Here is a 17674-nt window from a genome sequence, read left to right as displayed (position 1 = left end):
GACGCAGTCTCACACCTGTCCTGGAGGGCAGTCGAACTGCGAAAGAAGTGGTTTTTGGAGAATTTGAGAGGGAATTACGAAGTAGAAGAGGAGTTTTTCGACGAGGGCAGCTGACAAGCGAGCTGAAAAAAGGCCCTGGCAGATGGTCGCGTTAGCACGGAGTCCGGCAGGGGCCATCGTCTGTACCTGCCGTAGGTGGCTGCTGTTATTGCCTTTAGGGAGCGTCTACCTACGAAATATGGAATGTCCTTGCATGCACCGCTCGTTGGGCGCTGGTCTAGTGCCTGTGCATGTCAGCTCCAGGTCCCCACAGCGGTCTTGGCCAGCGATGCTACGGGGGATTTAGCGGTGGCGGCGGCTATCGGGCACTATGGTGGGTTCAGCTGATGTCGTGCTTGAAGCAATCTCAATGCCTCAGCTGTTAGTGCAGAGGAGTGAATGAGGAAAGCTATCAATTGACGATGAGCGGCTTAAATACCGAATCTACTTGGATATGTATGTTTCAAGTATTTTTATAGCACCTACATGTACTAATCAGCTAAACGGCTTTGTGCCTACATGACCCGACAGCAATACTCTGGTCCTATGCCATTACGTTGGAGAAGCTGGGCGTCGAAGACAAAGGATGCCCATACAAGATGAGATAAAGAAATGGAAGGGAAAAAAAGAAATTATTCTCAATCAACAGTTAGCTCAAGCCTTTTTTAGTATTTTCTTTTCAGATACTACTAGACAACCTCACACATTTTCTCCAGGGTCATACTCCTCTCCAAACTCGGTCACAATCCAGAGACAAAACTTCTCCCACTCCACTTGCCACTCCTTCAGCCGCTCTGCCTTGATGCCGCTGCCGAGACTAGCCTCCTTGATGCCCTTTGCCCACTCCTCCTGGTTCTGATCCTCAAAAGTTGACCATCGAATGCTATTTTCCGCCAGGCTTCCCAGACCGGCCAGGCCTAGATTGCCCCAACCCTGAAGAGCCTGCCAGAAGTCGTGAGACATGCCGGCGGTGTCCTGTCCCAGCATCGCCGGGTCATCATTGCAGAGACTGCATGGAACGCCACGGGCAAGAAGGGCGGGCAAGGGGTGGGCGGTGATGGATCCGCAGAGACGGAGGACTTCATTTGAGATGGGACACGATTCGATGAGGATGCGCTTGTCCTTGACCATGTCGATGAGCAGAGGGTGCTTGTATAAGCTGAAGCCGTGGCCGATTCGGCGAGTGCCGAGCAAGATGGCGTCGAACAAGTTGTTGTCTGTGCTGGAACCGTCCCCGAGCGTCTCGCCTGCGTGGAAATAAAAGGGCAAGTTGACGCCTTCCTGCGCACACTGCTTTCGGAACCAGAAGAGCTCGGGCAGCAGGTCGGTCAGTGGCTTGCCGAGGTCTTCAGGCCCCACGAGGTCGTATCCTGCAATGAGCTGGGGGAATTCCATCTTGGTCGTGATGCAGTGGTCCATGTTTTCGACTATGCGGCGCGTCTCGAAACTTCGAAGCGTCGTCCAGATTAAAGCGAGACCCCAGAAACCTTTGCCCTCCTCTGTGGCCTTGAACTTGGCAACTTCCTCCTCAATGACCTTGCACATGTGGCTGTAGTCCTTTTCCGGCTCTTCGCAGCGGTCACGGCAGTAATCCAGTGGCCATGTGAAACTATTTTAATCAGTCCTTTATAATATTTATAAAACAGAATAAAGAGATGCGTATTAATGAAAGGGGGGATGAGAGAGGAAACTCATACCGAAGCTCAGCCCAGTTTACTCCATCTGCTTTGAGAAGGCTCATCAAATGACGCAGAAAGGCACGGAACATGGGCTCGTAGTGTATCATGGTTGCAACGACAACAAAACATTTGGCAAACTTCTCCCAAATGGCATCGATGCCGTGGCGCTGCTCATGGCTGTCGACCAGTGAAAGCGTGCAACGGCTCTTGAGCCATTTTAGAAACCCTCGCCGACCTCCCTCTGGAAACTCATCGGCGACCTTGGTGAGCAAAAGAAACGAGCCTGGTTCGTATGCTTCATCCCAAATGGATCCGTTTACAAGTTCCTTGGCCCGGTATCTGAAGCGGAAGATGGCATTCTCTCTGGCCTCATGAGTTTTTAAAGACACGTCGCTGGACATGTGCATCCCCGGCGTCTTGAGAAGCTGGTCCAGGATAAAGTCAAAGTCCACCATGGCGTCCATGTGAGCGTGCAGCAGACACCCCTTGGGCATGCGGCGCACAATCTTCCACAGCTTGGTCTGCTCCATGCGGTCCTTGGCCAGCATGAACATCATGCCGGGGAAGATGCTCTGCTTGGTCTCCTGGGCGAGCTGCTCCTCGACATTGGGCGTCCAGACGGTGGCCTGCTCCTGGGCGCGGATGCGGTCGACAATGGCACAGGCGCGCCTCGCGATGGGCGTCAGGGCCTTGCGAAACGAGGCATCTGATCTGGTTTCCTTTTCCTTGCCGATGAGGCTCTCGCGGCCCGCCAAATACTGCTGCAGGAAGGGATCCGACTTGGAGGGGAGGTCTTGGGAGAGCTCCTCCCAGAGGTCATCAGGGATGGGCATTTTTTAAGGAGGCAAGTATGATTTTTTACTGCACGATACCGCTGTCTGCTGGGCTTGGTAATACAGTGATAAGAAAGTAGAAAGCGGTCTGCCCCAGAAATGCGGAGTCGTTGGCCGTCCGGCTGTTGGCAGCCTTATGAAGAAAAACTTCGGCGCGGAGGTCGCCAGAAAGCCGGAGACTACATGTATTAGCTCCGGCTAGTCGGCCGGGGCCGTTGAAAGGATGCGCTTAATGCAGGCAGACGTGACTCACGACCGAGCAGTCAGTGGGCTTTTTGGGTGGTTTAATTACGTTGGGGTTGGAAAAGTACAGCAGTGAAGGCGCGTGTAAGTCTTCCGAGTTGTGCAGCGCGCTGGCTGCTGGACTATTTGCATGTGGTTAGGATATTCACGGCTAGACTCGCATGTGGCTGAACTTGTTATTCCAAATCCAGGCAAAGGCAGGCACGCGTGGCGATATCAGCTCATCAAATTTTAACAGAAAATTATATGCTGGATCTGAGCTTTGGCAGGTTAATAAAAGCCTAAATGGCAAGAGAAAATGAATGTCTCATCTATTGTATTCAGCACAAGTTGCATATGCACATGTCTCTATGCAAATCACATGTTGGTCAGTATGCTCTGACTATATGTATACAAGAAACAAAACTTGCTTGTGAAATGTTTTCGTCACAAAATAATCAACTGATTAACTCGCCTGGTTGTTTAGCCGATTCTTAAGCTTATGCAGGTGGTCCTTTGATTCCACCACTCATGGTGGCCAGCAACAGTGAGGCTGAGGTCTCTGCCCGCTATCCATCTAATCACATCTAAACCCCTGCATCGCCATCAAGTAAAACGGCCCTTGACAGATCTCATCATAGCTAATAACGTTTTATCACTATAACTCACTATAATAGACGAAACACTCATATTGACCAGTCATCTTTCTTGGCAGCCTGTGGTGGTGATCTTGCGCCCAAAACAGGGAGATGCGCTACTGGCTAGCTAGGCCTCCTCTCGGCGCTGATTCGCTAGTCGATCACCAGCACCAAAATCCCACTACATGCCGTTTGGGGATATCACAGTGACCCCATAGCTAGCAGGGCGCTTATAACCTTTGTTCTCAAACTTTCATGGCTAGTGGAGCTTCGTGACTGCCATTCAGTGTCTCTGGATGTCGGATGGAGTTATGATGGCTCCATCTGGTGAACACTGTGATAGTGATGTTGACTTAGTTTGCAGATTCTTAGCTTCTCCATTGGGCTTCGCCTGCTCATAATTCATAACGCCCGTTTTACAAGCATAAAATGGAGCTGGTAACAATCGAGAAAGTCTTGTGATTCAACTATAAATTCTCTAGTTCTCCCCGTTACAATATTCCAAAAAGCAATTCAGTGTAGCATTCATTTTGCTTAAGACAGTCCAAGTATATCCCGATCTATCAACATCTCAGTGTATAACCAGTCTATCACGTTCTCAAACTAAACGTCGCAATGCTCTCCTCAAAGCTATTCCTCTTTCTCTTTTCCTCAATTACATCCGCTCTCGTCATCCCCAGGGACTACGACGTCCCAGCCGGCTACTGCTGCTTCTCCCTCACCGACCCTTCCACCAACGAGGTCATCCAGCAGAACAAGGAGTACGGCTTCCTCTACTTGGATGCAAGTCAGCCAAAGGGACTGTACTGCTTCAACCCCTCTAAATCTCAACCCATCCTCTGGGATGACTTCGACAATGCTTGTATCATTACCTGGGATGGACATTTTCAATGCCTTGATCCTACCCCTGGCGATGACGTGTGGACACTGGGCCACAACGGTAGTAATAGCAGCAACCTTTTACTATTGCATAATGGCTCTCCGACTTATCAGGCGTGTCCCAACCAGAGTGGAGGTGAATTCATTTCGTCTGGTGGATCCGAAACTGGATGCAGGAATATTCAGTTGGAAGCAACTGGTCTTCAGGGAACATGCTCGAGTTTTACTGCGTGAACTCATCCGTTTATTCGAAGCCTCACACTCGCTCTCATGCATGTAGAGATGTGATTCATACCTATGGTGGCGTTTTATGGTCTCTCTTCATCTATACTTCTTTCATGTATATATTTTTGACACAGATACAGAATGCTGGACATTCTACTCATTTTTAGCACTTTGCAGTTTTATATGAATAATTAAAAAGTATATATTTACCGCTAAAGTAATACAAGTCTGGCCCCAACCTTACATATCCTAAATATCCCTGACCAGAAAAAATACAAATTGATACTAAATTCGATTACAGCTTCGGAGCAATCTCTCTAGCCACAGCCTCCGCCTCTTCAACACCATACACGATAGCCAGATCTTTCTCCAGTTCCTCTGCCGGAGTATCTCTCGAGCGCTTCTCCTTTGAAAACTTGTCATCGACGAAGCGGCGGAAAATTTCCTTGGCAGCTTCATTCTGGTCGGTGGCGGCATCAACAAAGAGCAGCAAGGAAATGAGTATCTCCGCCACGTCCCATAGAATCTCTCTGCCCTCGCCGACCAAAGCAGCCTGGTCCCTTTCATCAATGTATGCCCTCAGAGCAGTCCACTTTCCTACAGGGTCCCAATTGTAGCGCTTGACGACGGCTTCCTCGTTGAATGAGGAAGAAGTCTTGATAAAGCTTTCTAGCGCATTGAGCGACTGTTTTCCCGTTTTGGGGTGCTTCAGCGCGCGGATCATATCCGTACACAAGACATCGGTTGTGCCCTCCCAGATGGGCAGAACACAGCAGTCGCGGTAGAGTCGAGCCACGTTGAGATATTCCTGCTCCTCATTGACGAGATAGCCTACACCACCGAGCGATTCCATGCATGAGTAGAGCAGCGGGACAGCAGCCTTGCATACATAAGCCTTGGCGAGAGGCACGATAATACGAAGAAGCGGGTCGATATACTGAGCCGGAGGTGTGAGAGCTGCGAGAGCAGATGTTGGTGGCGTCGCTTCATGCTCAGAAAGGCCAAGCATGTAGCCGCAGTAATTGCTCATGAGCATCAACCCGTGGTACTCAGCAGTCAAGTTGGCGAGGGTGCGCATATGCAGCGTACTCTCGGTCAGCTTCATCCGGGCACCGCGGCCAGCTCCGACTTCTCGTCGTCGAGCATATGCCCTTGCAATACCCAGTCCACGACCGACATATCCACAGGCCGTCACAGCGTTGTGAATTCGAGTGATGGTCAGGATTGTGCTAATCTCGTTGATGCCCCTACCCTCTTCGCCAATCATCCAGCCGCGCATGTCTTCCAACACAAGCTCAGCGGTGGGAAGTGATTGCGTACCAAGCTTGTTCTTGAGTCGCTGGATCCACACGCCGTTGAGTCGAGTTCCGTCAGACTTGGGATGACCAGTCATTGTTTTGGCTTTGGGGTCGTGTCGTCGCATGGGCGCAAAAAAGGTGCTGAGCTTGTCTTTGGAAGTACGAGCCAGCAGGATGGTCATATTTGAGTCTGTGGCGGATGAAAACCATTTGAAGCCATGGATGCTCCACGGTCCAAGGGGGATTTTGCCTTCTTTCGACGCGAGAGCACCCTCGGCATCTTCGGGCTGGTAGAGACCAATGGTCTCAGTCTGAGATACATCACTGCCGCCAGTGCGCTCCGTCATCCATTGCCCACTGGTCCAGGCAACGCTTGGGTCGCGTGAGATGAGGCGGCGGTAAGCGTCGTCGAAAACAATGCGCTCTGTCTCGCTAAGACGTCGAGATGCCAGATGCCTCCTTAGAAGAGCAGCGGCACCATCCTGCATTGCCGAAGGGCAAGTCACATTTGCAGACGACGCTTCCCAGAGATGCAGGCGCAAATACTGCAGAGGACGGGAAAAGGCGCCATAAGGGGTATCATAACCGGTGGCAACGAAGCTATCGTTGTCGCGACAGAGGTCAGCAATCGGGGTTCCCAGAATGGCATCAATGAAATCAACTCACCCTCTGGACAGGCCAAACTTTTGCAGCTCGCGCCATCCTTCGCCAGTCACAAGCTCGCCTTGCAGCCTACCAAAAGCATCTCGGCCGCTACCTTTGATGTAGGGCTTGTTGTGCTCAGCATCAGTGATCCAGGCAAACACCTCGTCCGAGAGAACATCCCTGCCCAAGGCTGCAACTTCAGCCTCAACTTCGGTAATTACGCTAAATGGAAGAAATACTGCGCAGCATTCATTAGCAACGTAATCATTGCGCAAAATTGTGATTCAAGCGACGGGTGCGCGCTGGTTGCCTTTGTTTACGTTGTTGGCTCTCACTCACAGTTGAAGCATCTGCGAAAGGAAACATCGTCATAAAATTGGTTAGGCAAGATTGGGGGAGGTTGAAAAAACCCCTTGTTTGCCCCTGAGGGCTGCATTATATCTAGGAGAATACGGAGACAGACGGTGTTGTGAGTAGATACAGGCGCACTCAATTAATTCAATCAGCAATTCGCGCTCGACGCGAAGGAAATGGCGTGTTTGGAGATGAGATGTCAGGTTGAGCGCGGGACCAAACAAAGAGGTGGATAGCCGGGTGATATACGAAACCGCCCGTATTAGCGTGCAGCTGGAGGCATCAGACGCTGCAGCGGGAGTTTTTGGCGCCAGCGATTAAGATTACTGTATCCCAGCTTACAGCTGTATGTGCTCCTCAAGCTCTTGTCAGATGCAAGTTGGGCTGAGCCAATCGTGAGCGGGTCGTTATTACGGCTCCCTCTTTCCAAATAAGGTGGTGTGGAGTCTTGCACAGGCGCCAGCCGAGGCTCGAGCTGAAACTCGAGAGAATTGATGCTGCAGATGAGAACAGCTGATATGGCGGAACAGTTCCGTGATGTACTGGATAGTTGATATTTTATGATGTCAGGTTGCATTGCATTAGAAGAAGAGAAACAGCGTCCGAATTACGGAGCAGCGTGATGCTGTATACAAGCAGTTGAAGGTTCATTTTGGCAACTGATCGGCTAGTCTTGTATCTACAAAAGTATCTAAAAAGGGGATCTCAAGATGAAATCCTAGGTTACTTCTTTAAACCTTCACGCACTATGTATAAGACAGATCAGTCTATTGTTAACAAAATTATTATTATTGACAACTATTTAATCAGAAATAGAATTACATTCCACAACTCAGCGTACTTGAACAATTTTCAATTCTTACTGCTACCATTTCTCAACTGCTACCCTGCATTTAGCGCAACCGATCCAGAGGGACCCTGAAAAGATATACAAGAGATGTAATATAATAGCACAAGTCGCCTCCCTACAGCTTTACAGAATATATAATTTTCATGTGTACCCTTTTCGCTATAGGTAGAAGAAAATATGCCAAAATAAGGTACGCATAGCATGCAAGCGCCGCAATAGCGCCCCCCATCGTCATGCAGCATCCCCGGATTTCCGACTTTTCGGGATTCACGCTTTTCCATCGGCCCACGATCCCCCTAAACAAACAACCTACAGCGTCAAAACCCATGACAGTGAACCGTTCACAACATGGCCGTTAAGTGACCCACTTGGTCAATCTGTCACAATGCGAACATCACGAATCTCAAAAGACACTGCCAAGCTGGTAAGGCGAGCCGCAGATTCTGCCTCGCCACCGCGGCGCACGACGCGATCCTCCCTTGCGCGGTTCGCCCATAATGCGGGCGTGAAGACGGAGCAGACGCCCGATATCGAGGACAGCATCAGCCCGCCGCCGAAGAAACGCAGGAGAGGCTCTGATGCCTCGTTCTCCGCTGAATTGGCCAAGGCCGAAGCCGACTCGGACGAAGACGACAAGTTCGATGCCATGTTAGCTGCTGCGGCCCCTGCGAAGAGCGCACGCCGTGCCCGCAAGCCCGCGTGTAAAGTCTCGGATCCGGAAACCGGCGAATCGACAGTCTCCCCTCCATCTGACTGGGAAGAGATGTACAATGTCGTGAGGAAGATGCGTGCGCCGGGTGGCGCCGCCTACGGAGCTGCGGTAGACACAATGGGCTGCGAGCGTCTGGCGGACAGGAACGCCTCGCCAAAGGACCAGCGGCTGCACTCGCTGATTGCACTGATGCTGTCCAGTCAGACGAAGGACACGGTCACGGCGGTGGTGATGCGGAAGCTGCAGACAGAACTGCCGGCGTATAAACCCGGAGCGCCGGTCGGCTTGAATCTGGACAATGTGCTGGCAGTAGATCCGAATCTGCTGAACCAGATGATCTGGGCTGTTGGATTCCACAACAACAAGACCAAGTTCGTTCTACGCCCCTTCCCCCTTCTTCTACTCTAGCTCTTCTTTTTGTTTTACATGGAATATGCTAACCTCACTCTAATGTTCAGATACATAAAAAAGACTGCAGAAATCCTCCGAGACGAGTGGAACGGCGACATCCCAGACACAATACAGGGCCTGACATCCCTTCCCGGCGTTGGGCCCAAGATGGCCTACCTCTGTATGTCCGTGGCTTGGAACCGCACCGAGGGTATCGGCGTCGACGTGCACGTCCATCGCATCACCAATATGTGGGGGTGGAATAAGACTAAGAACCCTGAGGAGACTCGGCTGGCGTTGCAGTCATGGCTGCCGCACGACCGGTGGCGCGAAATCAACAGCCTACTCGTGGGACTAGGGCAGAGCGTGTGCTTGCCCGTGGGACGGCGGTGTGGCAATTGCGATTTGGGATTGCAGGGGCTTTGTAAGGCGGCGGAGAGGAAGAAGGTTCTTGAAGGGAGGAAGATTAAAGGGGAGCTGATTAAGGAGGAGAATATCAAGGTCGAAAAGAAGGAAGAGGAAGGAGAAGGAGAAGTGAAGAGAGAGAGTGTCGGCGCGGTTGTCAAGACAGAGGCCACTATTAAGGAGGAGGTCGACTTCGAGGTCAAGGTCAAGAAAGAGGAAGAAGACTGATAAGAACTAGAAAAAAGACTTGCATATCATCGTATTGGAGATAGACACATGTTCCCCGAGGGAGGAGCCCCGACTTCGCTCGCCGATGAATCAACTTTAGGACGTGGAGTTTGCAGCTCGCCACGTAGCGTGATACCACATGTAAGCATATTACTGGCCTTTGGGCTTTTTTTCTTACTCTCAACGCACTTTAGATGGGTATACATGTATATAGCTATATAGAGCCGAATAACAAGAGCTAGACACGCATCTTCATAGCTATTTTTGTGACTTGCCTTACAGCGTGTGTTTGCGCAATCGTTGTACTCAAAGCTCGCCATTCTCACCCTCTTCTTGCTTCTTTGATACACGATCCTTCATACGCATCATGTCTGTCGTTGGGCTTATGTTATTTTGAGCTACGTATTATACATTTGCTGAGCTGTTTCCGTAATATCCGTCATTTGAATGGCCAGGTAGTAGTAGTCAGAATCATAATATTACCATACTCCATACTAGGCAATTCCCTTGTCCGCGTATTTCGTTTTTTTAATTACTCGCTGTCTTGTCGTTGCATTCACTTCACCCCAAGCTGATTAGGCTGCGCTTCGGAGGCTGGTCGGCATTGGGCCGTCCCATCAGCCGAAATGGCAATAAGCCCCGCCGGCTATATTGAGTCAAGTTGGGAAGATTGGAATTCAAACTGATTTGTCTCTGCATGATCCGGTCAAGTGTCAATGCCGAGACCCGGAAATATGACACGCAAACAAGCGTCATCACTTACTGAACTCCCTTTTACAGCGAATCTCGCGAGACACATCAATCACCTTGCCAATCATGCAATGGAGTGATTTTCATTCATGGGGCTTTAATATCACGATTGTTCAGTTACTTTGGTTAACGAATTTATTTAACGAATTTGGTTTCATCATATTCAAAATGAACTAATAAAGATCAAACAGCAATCAATGCGGAAATGGCTCCTAATATCCCCCTAGATAAAATGCCGAATAGATGAAACATGCCTAATACTCCGTGCGATCCAAAAGCCGCAACTATTCCGACCGAAACAGTACACCAGTGAAATAAATGGTAGAAATATACAAAAAGGTACGAAGGGCTCTGATAGCACCGTCTCGTCTTGCTTTACTCTCTCTCCTCAGAGAAGAAAAGACAAGAGCACCGAACTTCCTCTCGCCGTGACAACCCCATATTGCTCCAAATAAAGATCAAAAAGAATATTCATGTAATCGTGGTCCGTGAGTTTGAATTGGGCCGATGCATACGCCAAATCAGGTTGTGTGAATGAGAATGGTAGGTAAAATCGAAGTGTATGAAAAACCGTAGGATGTGCGGTAATTAAGTGGTCAGGTGGTTTGTTGGATGATCGCCGTTGGGAGGTTGGCAAGGGTGTAAATTAGACGCCTCGGATGACCTGCGTCCTCTCAGCTTCTAGCTGGGCAGCATTGCGAGCGTGGGACTGCTTCTTGCACTAATACACTTGTTAGATTCTGGTAGTACTCTAGAAGATGATAGAGCAAAGCTTACGTCTTCCAAGCCGCTGCACTTGTGATCTTCTAACAGACGGTGCTTGCCACAGAAGTGGCCATTGCAGAATGTGCAGTCTCCAACAATGCGCTGGGCAGCCTCTCGGCAGTCCTTGGCGTTGCAACGGAGCTTCTTGGCGGGCATATTGGGCGAGTGAGGAGAAGATGTCTAAAGGTAGTAAAAATGTAGCCGGAGCCGAATGTAGTCTGAAAAGGCGGCTTCGTGTCGTGTGATGTGATGCCAACGAGTGTTCTGTCGAGGACGGTGTTTAAGTAGTGGCCGAGACGGCTTCTATTAATAATAGCAAGACACTAGGGGGGAGCCGACAGCGAGTGACGGAAGATTGACGCCGATAGATTTGATATGAGATGAAAAAGGAAAACCTGAACTTTGAGTCAGCGATCTTGCGAACAGCGGACGGCGCGAGGCTTTATATGCGAATCGAGTGACGACCCAAGCGCAGGCCAGCAAGGGGGTAACGACAAGACAAGAGGATTCCCAAGTCATTCAGCGAGCGAGGCGCCACTCACACCCGGTGGTCCGGTGGAGTATGCGCCGCCGCTCCAAGTCCCAGCCAGCCCCGGGGGTGTGTGAATTTGCCTCCCGGACGGATCGCCCCTCTCAGTGGCTTTAGAAGAGAAAAGAAGGACGAGCGAGACTCGGGTGGAATCTCCTTCTCTCAGCTTCTTCTCCCTAAGGGGGGGTGCGGGCATAGTAAGTTGAAACGGGGAATGGGGGCGCCATTGCCTTATCCGGTGCTCTTTTTGAGGTTTGGCATTTTCCGGCTCTTGTCTGTTTGTTCTTTTCTTTCTTTGTTGCTTTTGAAACGTACCTGATGTGAGGTTTATGAAATTGAGTGCAGGTGGAAGCGGAAATGAATTGATTCCCACTTGGATGATCAGAATGAAGCAATGGTCACCTCGGCTATATCACGAGTATGCGTGATCAGTTTATACGGCCGTGCCTAGACAATAGTAGAGAAACAGCCGCACCGGGGTGTAAGTACAAGCCAGGCAAGGGTCTCTCTTTGGTGGCGGGGCCCGTCTGGAATTGCGGCCGGGACTGGAGGGAGCAGCTGAACGCAAGCAAAGCAGTAGCTGGGCAGGTGTTTTTTGAAGCAAGACGCCCTAGACGTACATGTGTGAGTGAGTTGCGGTGACGCTGCAAAAAGAAAAGTAGGGATTCGAAATGCGGCCGTTTGGGCCTCTTTATCTGTGGCCCCCCGGAGCTGAGTGAACCACTCACTGGGCAGCCAGACAAGAGATACGAAGGCGAGACGCATTGTCCCATCATTTCCGATTTCCAATCAAACGCCGCAGCCCGCACGACAAGATGCCAGAGCGGCCTCTGATAGCGAATTAGCAGGTACTAACCTGATGGGAACTGGGTACGGATACGAAAAGTCGCAGTACAACCCGTTGGCCTGTGACCCTTTATTGCTTGGTCTGGCCTTGGTCTGGGTTACCCTTCCCGGGGGGCTGGGGCCTAGCACGTTAGAGTGACTGTGCTTGTAAGTCTTGCACTATTGACCTTTCTCCGAAAGCGGTGTCGGTCCTTGAGTAGCGGGCGTGACGTGATGTCGGTCGTAGTGTGTATGATTCTACTGCTGACTGAGGATAGTAGTATTCATTCTGGGAGGCCAGATTGGATTTGAGATGGACGAGAGCAAAGAAGGGGGAGGGAAGAGAGATAAGAAGTAGAAGCAGCATCGGTCAATGGGACCGAGATCAAAAGCTGCAGTCACTGAGAGTAGTCCGGCTTATACCATAGCACAGCGTGATGCACGAAGCCCCTCCCCCTAAAATCAATAAAACGTGGGATTGACGATAGACGATTGCTTGCTTGCCAAGAACCGTTTTACTACTAGAACAACGACTACTGCCGGGAAAATCAACACCATCATGAATGATCACCACCTTATCTCTACCCGTGGTTGTATTGCTACTTGATCCTCCTTGGCTCGTCGCCCACATTCCCGACGTTTGCACCGGTTGGGCACCACTCACCTTGTCCTTGGGTCGCCATCTCGCAACAACGTGATCACACCTTATTTTCCTCCCGCTCATCACCCATCGCTTAGAGCCCCTCTAGATCCCAAAATCCCATGCTAAGCGCAGCCAACGCCAGTAGTCGTAGGAGTCACAGCGAATAACGCTACTACAAGTACTACGAGCTGCTAGCGTAAGTCCAGAGCAGCGAACACGTAGCGGTGGATATCCCCAGGCCATGCCATGTATGTGCATGTGTATGTATGTACGAAGCAACCCCTTCGCCGGCGCGACCCAATGCATGGAGCCGTATCGATACATCGTGGGGAATCATGCGCCGCCGCAGATGCAAGGCCGCTTGCTGGGCCCCAGCAGCGACGGGGGTCCATCTTCCTATCGCGTCGGCGGGAAGCCTGACTCTTGCGATGCAGAAGCCGATGCGTGCATATCTAGTACGGGAACAGCACAGCATCACAGGCCGTATATCACAGGACATCACACATGCCATGGAGCAGCATCAGCGACAACAGTGTTACGAGGGAACAGGCCAGCGTCACACACGATAGTAGCCGGAGAATAAGGGATTGCGGCCAATTGACTCCTGCTAGTCATTTTTCTCCTTTCCCTGCATGCGCAACAAACGGGCTCCACGTAACGAAGCGTTGGGGGTTGAGTTACACCAAGAAGACTACAAAGGTCGCGTGCTATATAAGTCAGATCCATACAGTACCAATTACATGGATAAGTGAACACCGTATCCAGCGCTTCCTGCCCGCTGCCGTTACATTGAGAGGCTCGGAATAAAAAGTTCTTTAGCGCTCGTAAAGCAAAATCGAATGAAATGCGTCTGATTTTTTCAAGCGGGTGGTCTTTAGGCGGAAGCGAGATCGACTGTTCTCCAGCCCGTTTCACCTCAGGCGCCGGAAGCCCCAAAGCCGGAAACCACCCCCTTCAGATGGCGAGACGTAAGACATGACTTGCCAGACCGTCATGCACTCGACGGCTGAAAAGTCGCGCGCGCGCAAAAGATCAGTCAGTTTCTGTCAGCCTGCTGCTTTCTCGCTAGTATATCTCTGCTTAAAAAGATAGCACGTATAAAGTACATGTAGGGAGTATTCCTGCTAAACTTAGTATTACTACTTAATCGTTAGATACCTGGATGCTAATGCTACCTAATACTCTCTCATACTCTCTCAAATTACATGGCTTCTCATCTTACAAAGGTGCTCTCAACGGTAGGTAGCATCAGAGGGTATCGAGTGCAATTTCAGCAGCTATGAATGTACTTGGTTCGCCCGCTGGTGGAGTTTTACTGGCTGTGACGTAGCCGCTTGCAAGTCCTGGACCAGGCTCCCCCGACCGCTTCTAGGCTGACAGCGCTGACGACTCTCAGGTAAAATGAATGAGTGCGTGCGTGTGCTGTGTCTTGGGCCCCTGTGTACTTTGTACCTCGAGCAGCAATTAGACAGGTCACAAGTACTATTGAATACAGGATACTACTGCTAGATACCTTTGAATAGCTGTCTTACATTAGTACTGCTATAAAGGGATTCTTCTTAGCCAGACGTGCTCAGCACCAAGCAAGCGCGCAATAGACGTTGATGAGTGCTGGGATCAAGCCATTGCCTTTACTGTACTGGAGCGCGCTTCACTGCAGGGAGCGCATAGAATCCTGGATAATCAAACCATACCTTGCGGCCAACGCATCCTTTCTGTGAGCATGATTGTTAAGCAGCCAATTCCGTCGCGCAGGAAATAATATATGGGTAAATACCCCAACAGCTAATACGGCGTAATTACCGTCGTCAATGTTTCTTGCAGTGCATTCTTGTGTATATGGATAGCCACGCATAAAAAGACTTCTCATACGTTGCTGCACGCGATGCGATACGTTTTCGTCTTTCTCACCATGTGAATGACCGCTTTTGGAAATCCTGCCCATCGCACTTTCCGGAATTACCTCTTGCCATGTTTTCGCTGCCGGCCGGATCCGCCTCCGGCGCAACCTCCGAAATCAGCACCGCTCAGCATTCCGAGCTTGTCACTTGTGGTGTGTCTGCCCCAATGGGAACTGCCGAGTTTCGTACGAAATGCCGGCCAAAAATACTGTGCTGTAGATGAGGCCATTGAGCATGGTGGCAGTGACAGCCATGTCGTCATTTTCGAGATCCGCTCCGTCGCTTTAGTCAATCGGTGCTCACACCTCTCGGGATGAGCGAAAGCAAGACAGAAAATTTTCAGAATTCTGTAAGAATGACTTTACCATTGTCACAGGCTCCTATTATTACTAATATGGGCTAGCTAGATTATTACTAAGCGTGTTGGTGGTTGTCGTAGCGTCTCCATAGTCAGCCCTGGATCCACCACCAAACAGCAAAAAAGAACTCGAATTGTTGTGTGTCCATGCCAGGAATCGAACCTGGGTTTACAGTGAATCGAATAATCCACAAACTGTTGTACTAGTCCACTATACGACATGAACTGTTTGATGCTTTGTTTGATTGAAAATCGCTTCATAAAGGTATAAGGTCCATTAACCCGCTTGCTGGCCCGCTACACATATGCCAAGCGGCGGACAGAACAGATGCACTGCAGTATCTACCAACAAGAGAAAAAAAAGAAACGTAAGCACAGATACATGAACAAAAAAAGCATTGGCTATATAATGATAGTATACAACTACTATATAGAGGCACGTAGATGTGTCTCCGTAGATACTTCCGCTGTAAGTGGGGATTTTTCACAACCGAACGGGGAGCAAAATAATAGGGAATTTTTCAACTGTAACACACAACGGTATTATTGCACACTGGCATAACTCTACTAGACTGGTAATATAAAATGTTCTTTACTTAATTCATTTTATATTACTTCTATCGCCTCTATTACCTATACCGGCTCTACCGGCTCTATCGGCTCTACCATCTTTACTGGCTCTACCAGCTCTACCAGCTCTACCAGCTCTACCAGCTCTACCAGCTCTACCAGCTCTACCAGCTCTACCAGCTCTACCAGCTCTACCAGCTCTACTGGCTCTACTGCTTCTAGTAGATGAATCTCCATCAGCTCAATGTTCATCAAGTTGGGCAGCTCATCGTTTTGAAATGAGTGTTATGATGGTCTGCGTGTGGAGATTTTTCACTACCAAACGGAGAGCAAAGTAATAGATATTGGTATGCATGGAGCTGACCAGCATGCCAGTTAATCGCCTGCCTATATAGAAAACAATGCACAATCCTTTAAAATCTTGAGAATTGCCACAGTGGCTCAAGAGCGTTATCTATTATTAGGCAGAGTCTAGCTATACCAATGGCTGGTATTTACACAGTAAGCTTGCTTTCAGCAGCCTCAGCAGAGGTTTTGGCGACGGGGATCGTGATGACCCGGCAAGCGCTGTGGAGCGCCTCATGAACCCTGCAGAGAGCTGTGGCCTTGGTGAAATAAACCTCGCCATTGGGGCCCTCCACCACAAAGGTCTTGTCTTTCCCCTTGCCTTTGCCCTTTCCCTTGGCCTTGGCCTTCTCCTAGCCCTCATCGCCTACCAATTGCCCGGTGACGTTGATGTCACCAAAAACCACCAGTCCGCATCTTTGCCGTGTGAGCAACACAGGTCCCCATGACGCAAAGAATGACGATGTCGTTCTCTTGGCCTTGGAACGAGTCCACTGTCGACGGCGAGGGCATGCCTTTAAGTGCTTCATACGCAGTATTTTTCCGAATTGGAAGGCTGGATCAACGAGAACAAGCCCATTGCTGATGGCCACACTCTGCTGGACGTTTTGAAGCAGAGAATTTTTTATATCGTCATTGACATGCCTGCCAAGTACGCGGCATCCCTGTATACCGACTGACAACTCAGCTGCGAATGGCCGACGGCATGTTCGATATGGTGTCCGACATCGTCTACAATGGCGTCCCTCATGTCTACGCCAAAAGTTGCAACATCTCTGCCCCTGAGTTTGAAGCCGGCCGAGCCTTGGAGAGCTATATCCGGGAGAAACACCCGACCGTTGCAGTTTGTCCGAAAGACAAGCTGCTGCCGGTCTTTGTGCACACTCCAGGCTCTCGCGTGTTCACGGATCCCGCCACCGGCTTGAAGAAGAGTCCCGATCAAGTCAAGATCGCGCTTAATTTCACTGTCGACCTGGTCAAATGCAAGGGCATTGACCCCTCCAAGATTGTCGTCATCGCACCCTACGCGGCTAATGTAGAGCTCCTCACCTACATGCTGCGGCATCCTCAGCGTTGGCGAAAAGCACACCGAAGCCTGTGATGGTGGCGTGAGAGGCTGCTAAGGTTAACTTTGAGGATGGCGAGACCCTGTCCCCGATTTTTGGCGGCAGGATATCGATCGAGAACATCTTTCGCTGTCCCGTCCATACAATGAGACCATTGTTCGCGAGGAAACCGAACAGAGATGCTATGCTGTTCGTCGGGTATAACCGAGCCGCCTTGGCCTATTCTTGGGTCGACTATATTGACATGTCTAGAGGTTTTTTTTGTCCGTTTCTTTTTTTTTTATTTTTTATTTTTAAAGAGTATTTATAGGGAAATATTATTCAGCACTCCATCTTCGTTATCCAATACCCTAGCCGCGGCCCAATAAGGCAATTAGCCCACATAAATATAGTTAACTGCTATATACGCTTAGAGGCGGTAGAAGCAATAGAAGCAATAGAAGCAATAGAAGCAATAGAAGCAATAGAAGCAATAGAAGCAATAGAAGCAATAGAAGCAATAGAAGCAATAGAAGCAATAGAAT

At 49.9% G+C, this 17674-nt stretch overlaps 6 protein-coding genes and 1 non-coding gene across 7 annotated transcripts; 3 read left to right on the top strand and 4 right to left on the bottom strand.

Moving 5' to 3' along the window:
- Nucleotides 1-171: 171 nt before the first annotated feature.
- GGI43DRAFT_249588 (uncharacterized protein) lies at nt 172-2815 on the bottom strand. Its single transcript, XM_083200802.1, has 2 exons — nt 1737-2815; nt 172-1648 (listed from the first exon to the last, which is right to left on the bottom strand). The coding sequence occupies exons 1-2, from the start codon at nt 2549-2551 to the stop codon at nt 739-741; spliced, it is 1725 nt and encodes a 574-aa protein (XP_083064182.1). The 5' UTR covers nt 2552-2815; the 3' UTR covers nt 172-738.
- A 934-nt stretch (nt 2816-3749) lies between these two features.
- On the top strand, nt 3750-4656 carry GGI43DRAFT_249556 (uncharacterized protein). The gene has a single exon (XM_083200800.1). It carries the CDS (start codon nt 4027-4029, stop codon nt 4522-4524), a length of 498 nt encoding a protein of 165 aa, XP_083064181.1. The 5' UTR covers nt 3750-4026; the 3' UTR covers nt 4525-4656.
- Nucleotide 4657: 1 nt separating this feature from the next.
- Nucleotides 4658-7031, bottom strand: GGI43DRAFT_249563 (uncharacterized protein). The gene is made up of 3 exons (XM_083200801.1): nt 6798-7031; nt 6480-6696; nt 4658-6413 (listed from the first exon to the last, which is right to left on the bottom strand). Exons 1-3 carry the CDS (start codon nt 6892-6894, stop codon nt 4811-4813), a joined length of 1917 nt encoding a protein of 638 aa, XP_083064180.1. The 5' UTR covers nt 6895-7031; the 3' UTR covers nt 4658-4810.
- Nucleotides 7032-7568: 537 nt separating this feature from the next.
- Nucleotides 7569-9866, top strand: GGI43DRAFT_396425 (DNA glycosylase). Its single transcript, XM_083204961.1, has 2 exons — nt 7569-8745; nt 8833-9866. Exons 1-2 carry the CDS (start codon nt 8048-8050, stop codon nt 9395-9397), a joined length of 1263 nt encoding a protein of 420 aa, XP_083064179.1. The 5' UTR covers nt 7569-8047; the 3' UTR covers nt 9398-9866.
- A 927-nt stretch (nt 9867-10793) lies between these two features.
- Nucleotides 10794-11068, bottom strand: GGI43DRAFT_380535 (AN1-type zinc finger protein; the record flags this gene model as incomplete). The annotated part of the gene is made up of 2 exons (XM_083202999.1): nt 10794-10868; nt 10925-11068. 2 exons carry the CDS (start codon nt 11066-11068, stop codon nt 10794-10796), a joined length of 219 nt encoding a protein of 72 aa, XP_083064178.1.
- Nucleotides 11069-15310: 4242 nt separating this feature from the next.
- Nucleotides 15311-15394, bottom strand: GGI43DRAFT_t43. The gene has a single exon. It is a non-coding gene; the product is annotated as a tRNA-His (tRNA).
- A 1383-nt stretch (nt 15395-16777) lies between these two features.
- On the top strand, nt 16778-17185 carry GGI43DRAFT_380534 (uncharacterized protein; the record flags this gene model as incomplete). Its single annotated transcript, XM_083202998.1, has 1 exon — nt 16778-17185. One exon carries the CDS (start codon nt 16778-16780, stop codon nt 17183-17185), a length of 408 nt encoding a protein of 135 aa, XP_083064177.1.
- Nucleotides 17186-17674: the final 489 nt, after the last annotated feature.

This window comes from Trichoderma evansii (genome assembly GCF_050947405.1).
Source record: "Trichoderma evansii strain SZMC 28006 chromosome Unknown GGI43scaffold_3, whole genome shotgun sequence".
Classification (NCBI taxonomy): Eukaryota; Fungi; Ascomycota; class Sordariomycetes; order Hypocreales; family Hypocreaceae; genus Trichoderma; species Trichoderma evansii.
The sequence above is the reverse complement of the archived record's forward strand: the minus strand, read 5'-3'. Positions and strand labels throughout refer to the sequence as shown.

Bases quoted from the DNA above. Each gene is read 5' to 3' on its own strand.
- GGI43DRAFT_249556 (XM_083200800.1), top strand. From the start codon at position 4,027: ATGCTCTCCTCAAAGCTATTCCTCTTTCTCTTTTCCTCAATTACATCC.
- GGI43DRAFT_249588 (XM_083200802.1), bottom strand. From the start codon at position 2,551: ATGCCCATCCCTGATGACCTCTGGGAGGAGCTCTCCCAAGACCTCCCC. The intron at 1,649-1,736 runs GTATGAGTTTCC...TGATTAAAATAG, and splicing joins GTAAACTGGGCTGAGCTTCG to TTTCACATGGCCACTGGATT.
- GGI43DRAFT_396425 (XM_083204961.1), top strand. From the start codon at position 8,048: ATGCGAACATCACGAATCTCAAAAGACACTGCCAAGCTGGTAAGGCGA. The intron at 8,746-8,832 runs GTTCGTTCTACG...TCTAATGTTCAG, and splicing joins TTCCACAACAACAAGACCAA to ATACATAAAAAAGACTGCAG.
- GGI43DRAFT_249563 (XM_083200801.1), bottom strand. From the start codon at position 6,894: ATGCAGCCCTCAGGGGCAAACAAGGGGTTTTTTCAACCTCCCCCAATC. The intron at 6,697-6,797 runs GTGAGTGAGAGC...AATGCTGCGCAG, and splicing joins CTTTCGCAGATGCTTCAACT to TATTTCTTCCATTTAGCGTA. The intron at 6,414-6,479 runs GTGAGTTGATTT...CGACAACGATAG, and splicing joins AAGTTTGGCCTGTCCAGAGG to CTTCGTTGCCACCGGTTATG.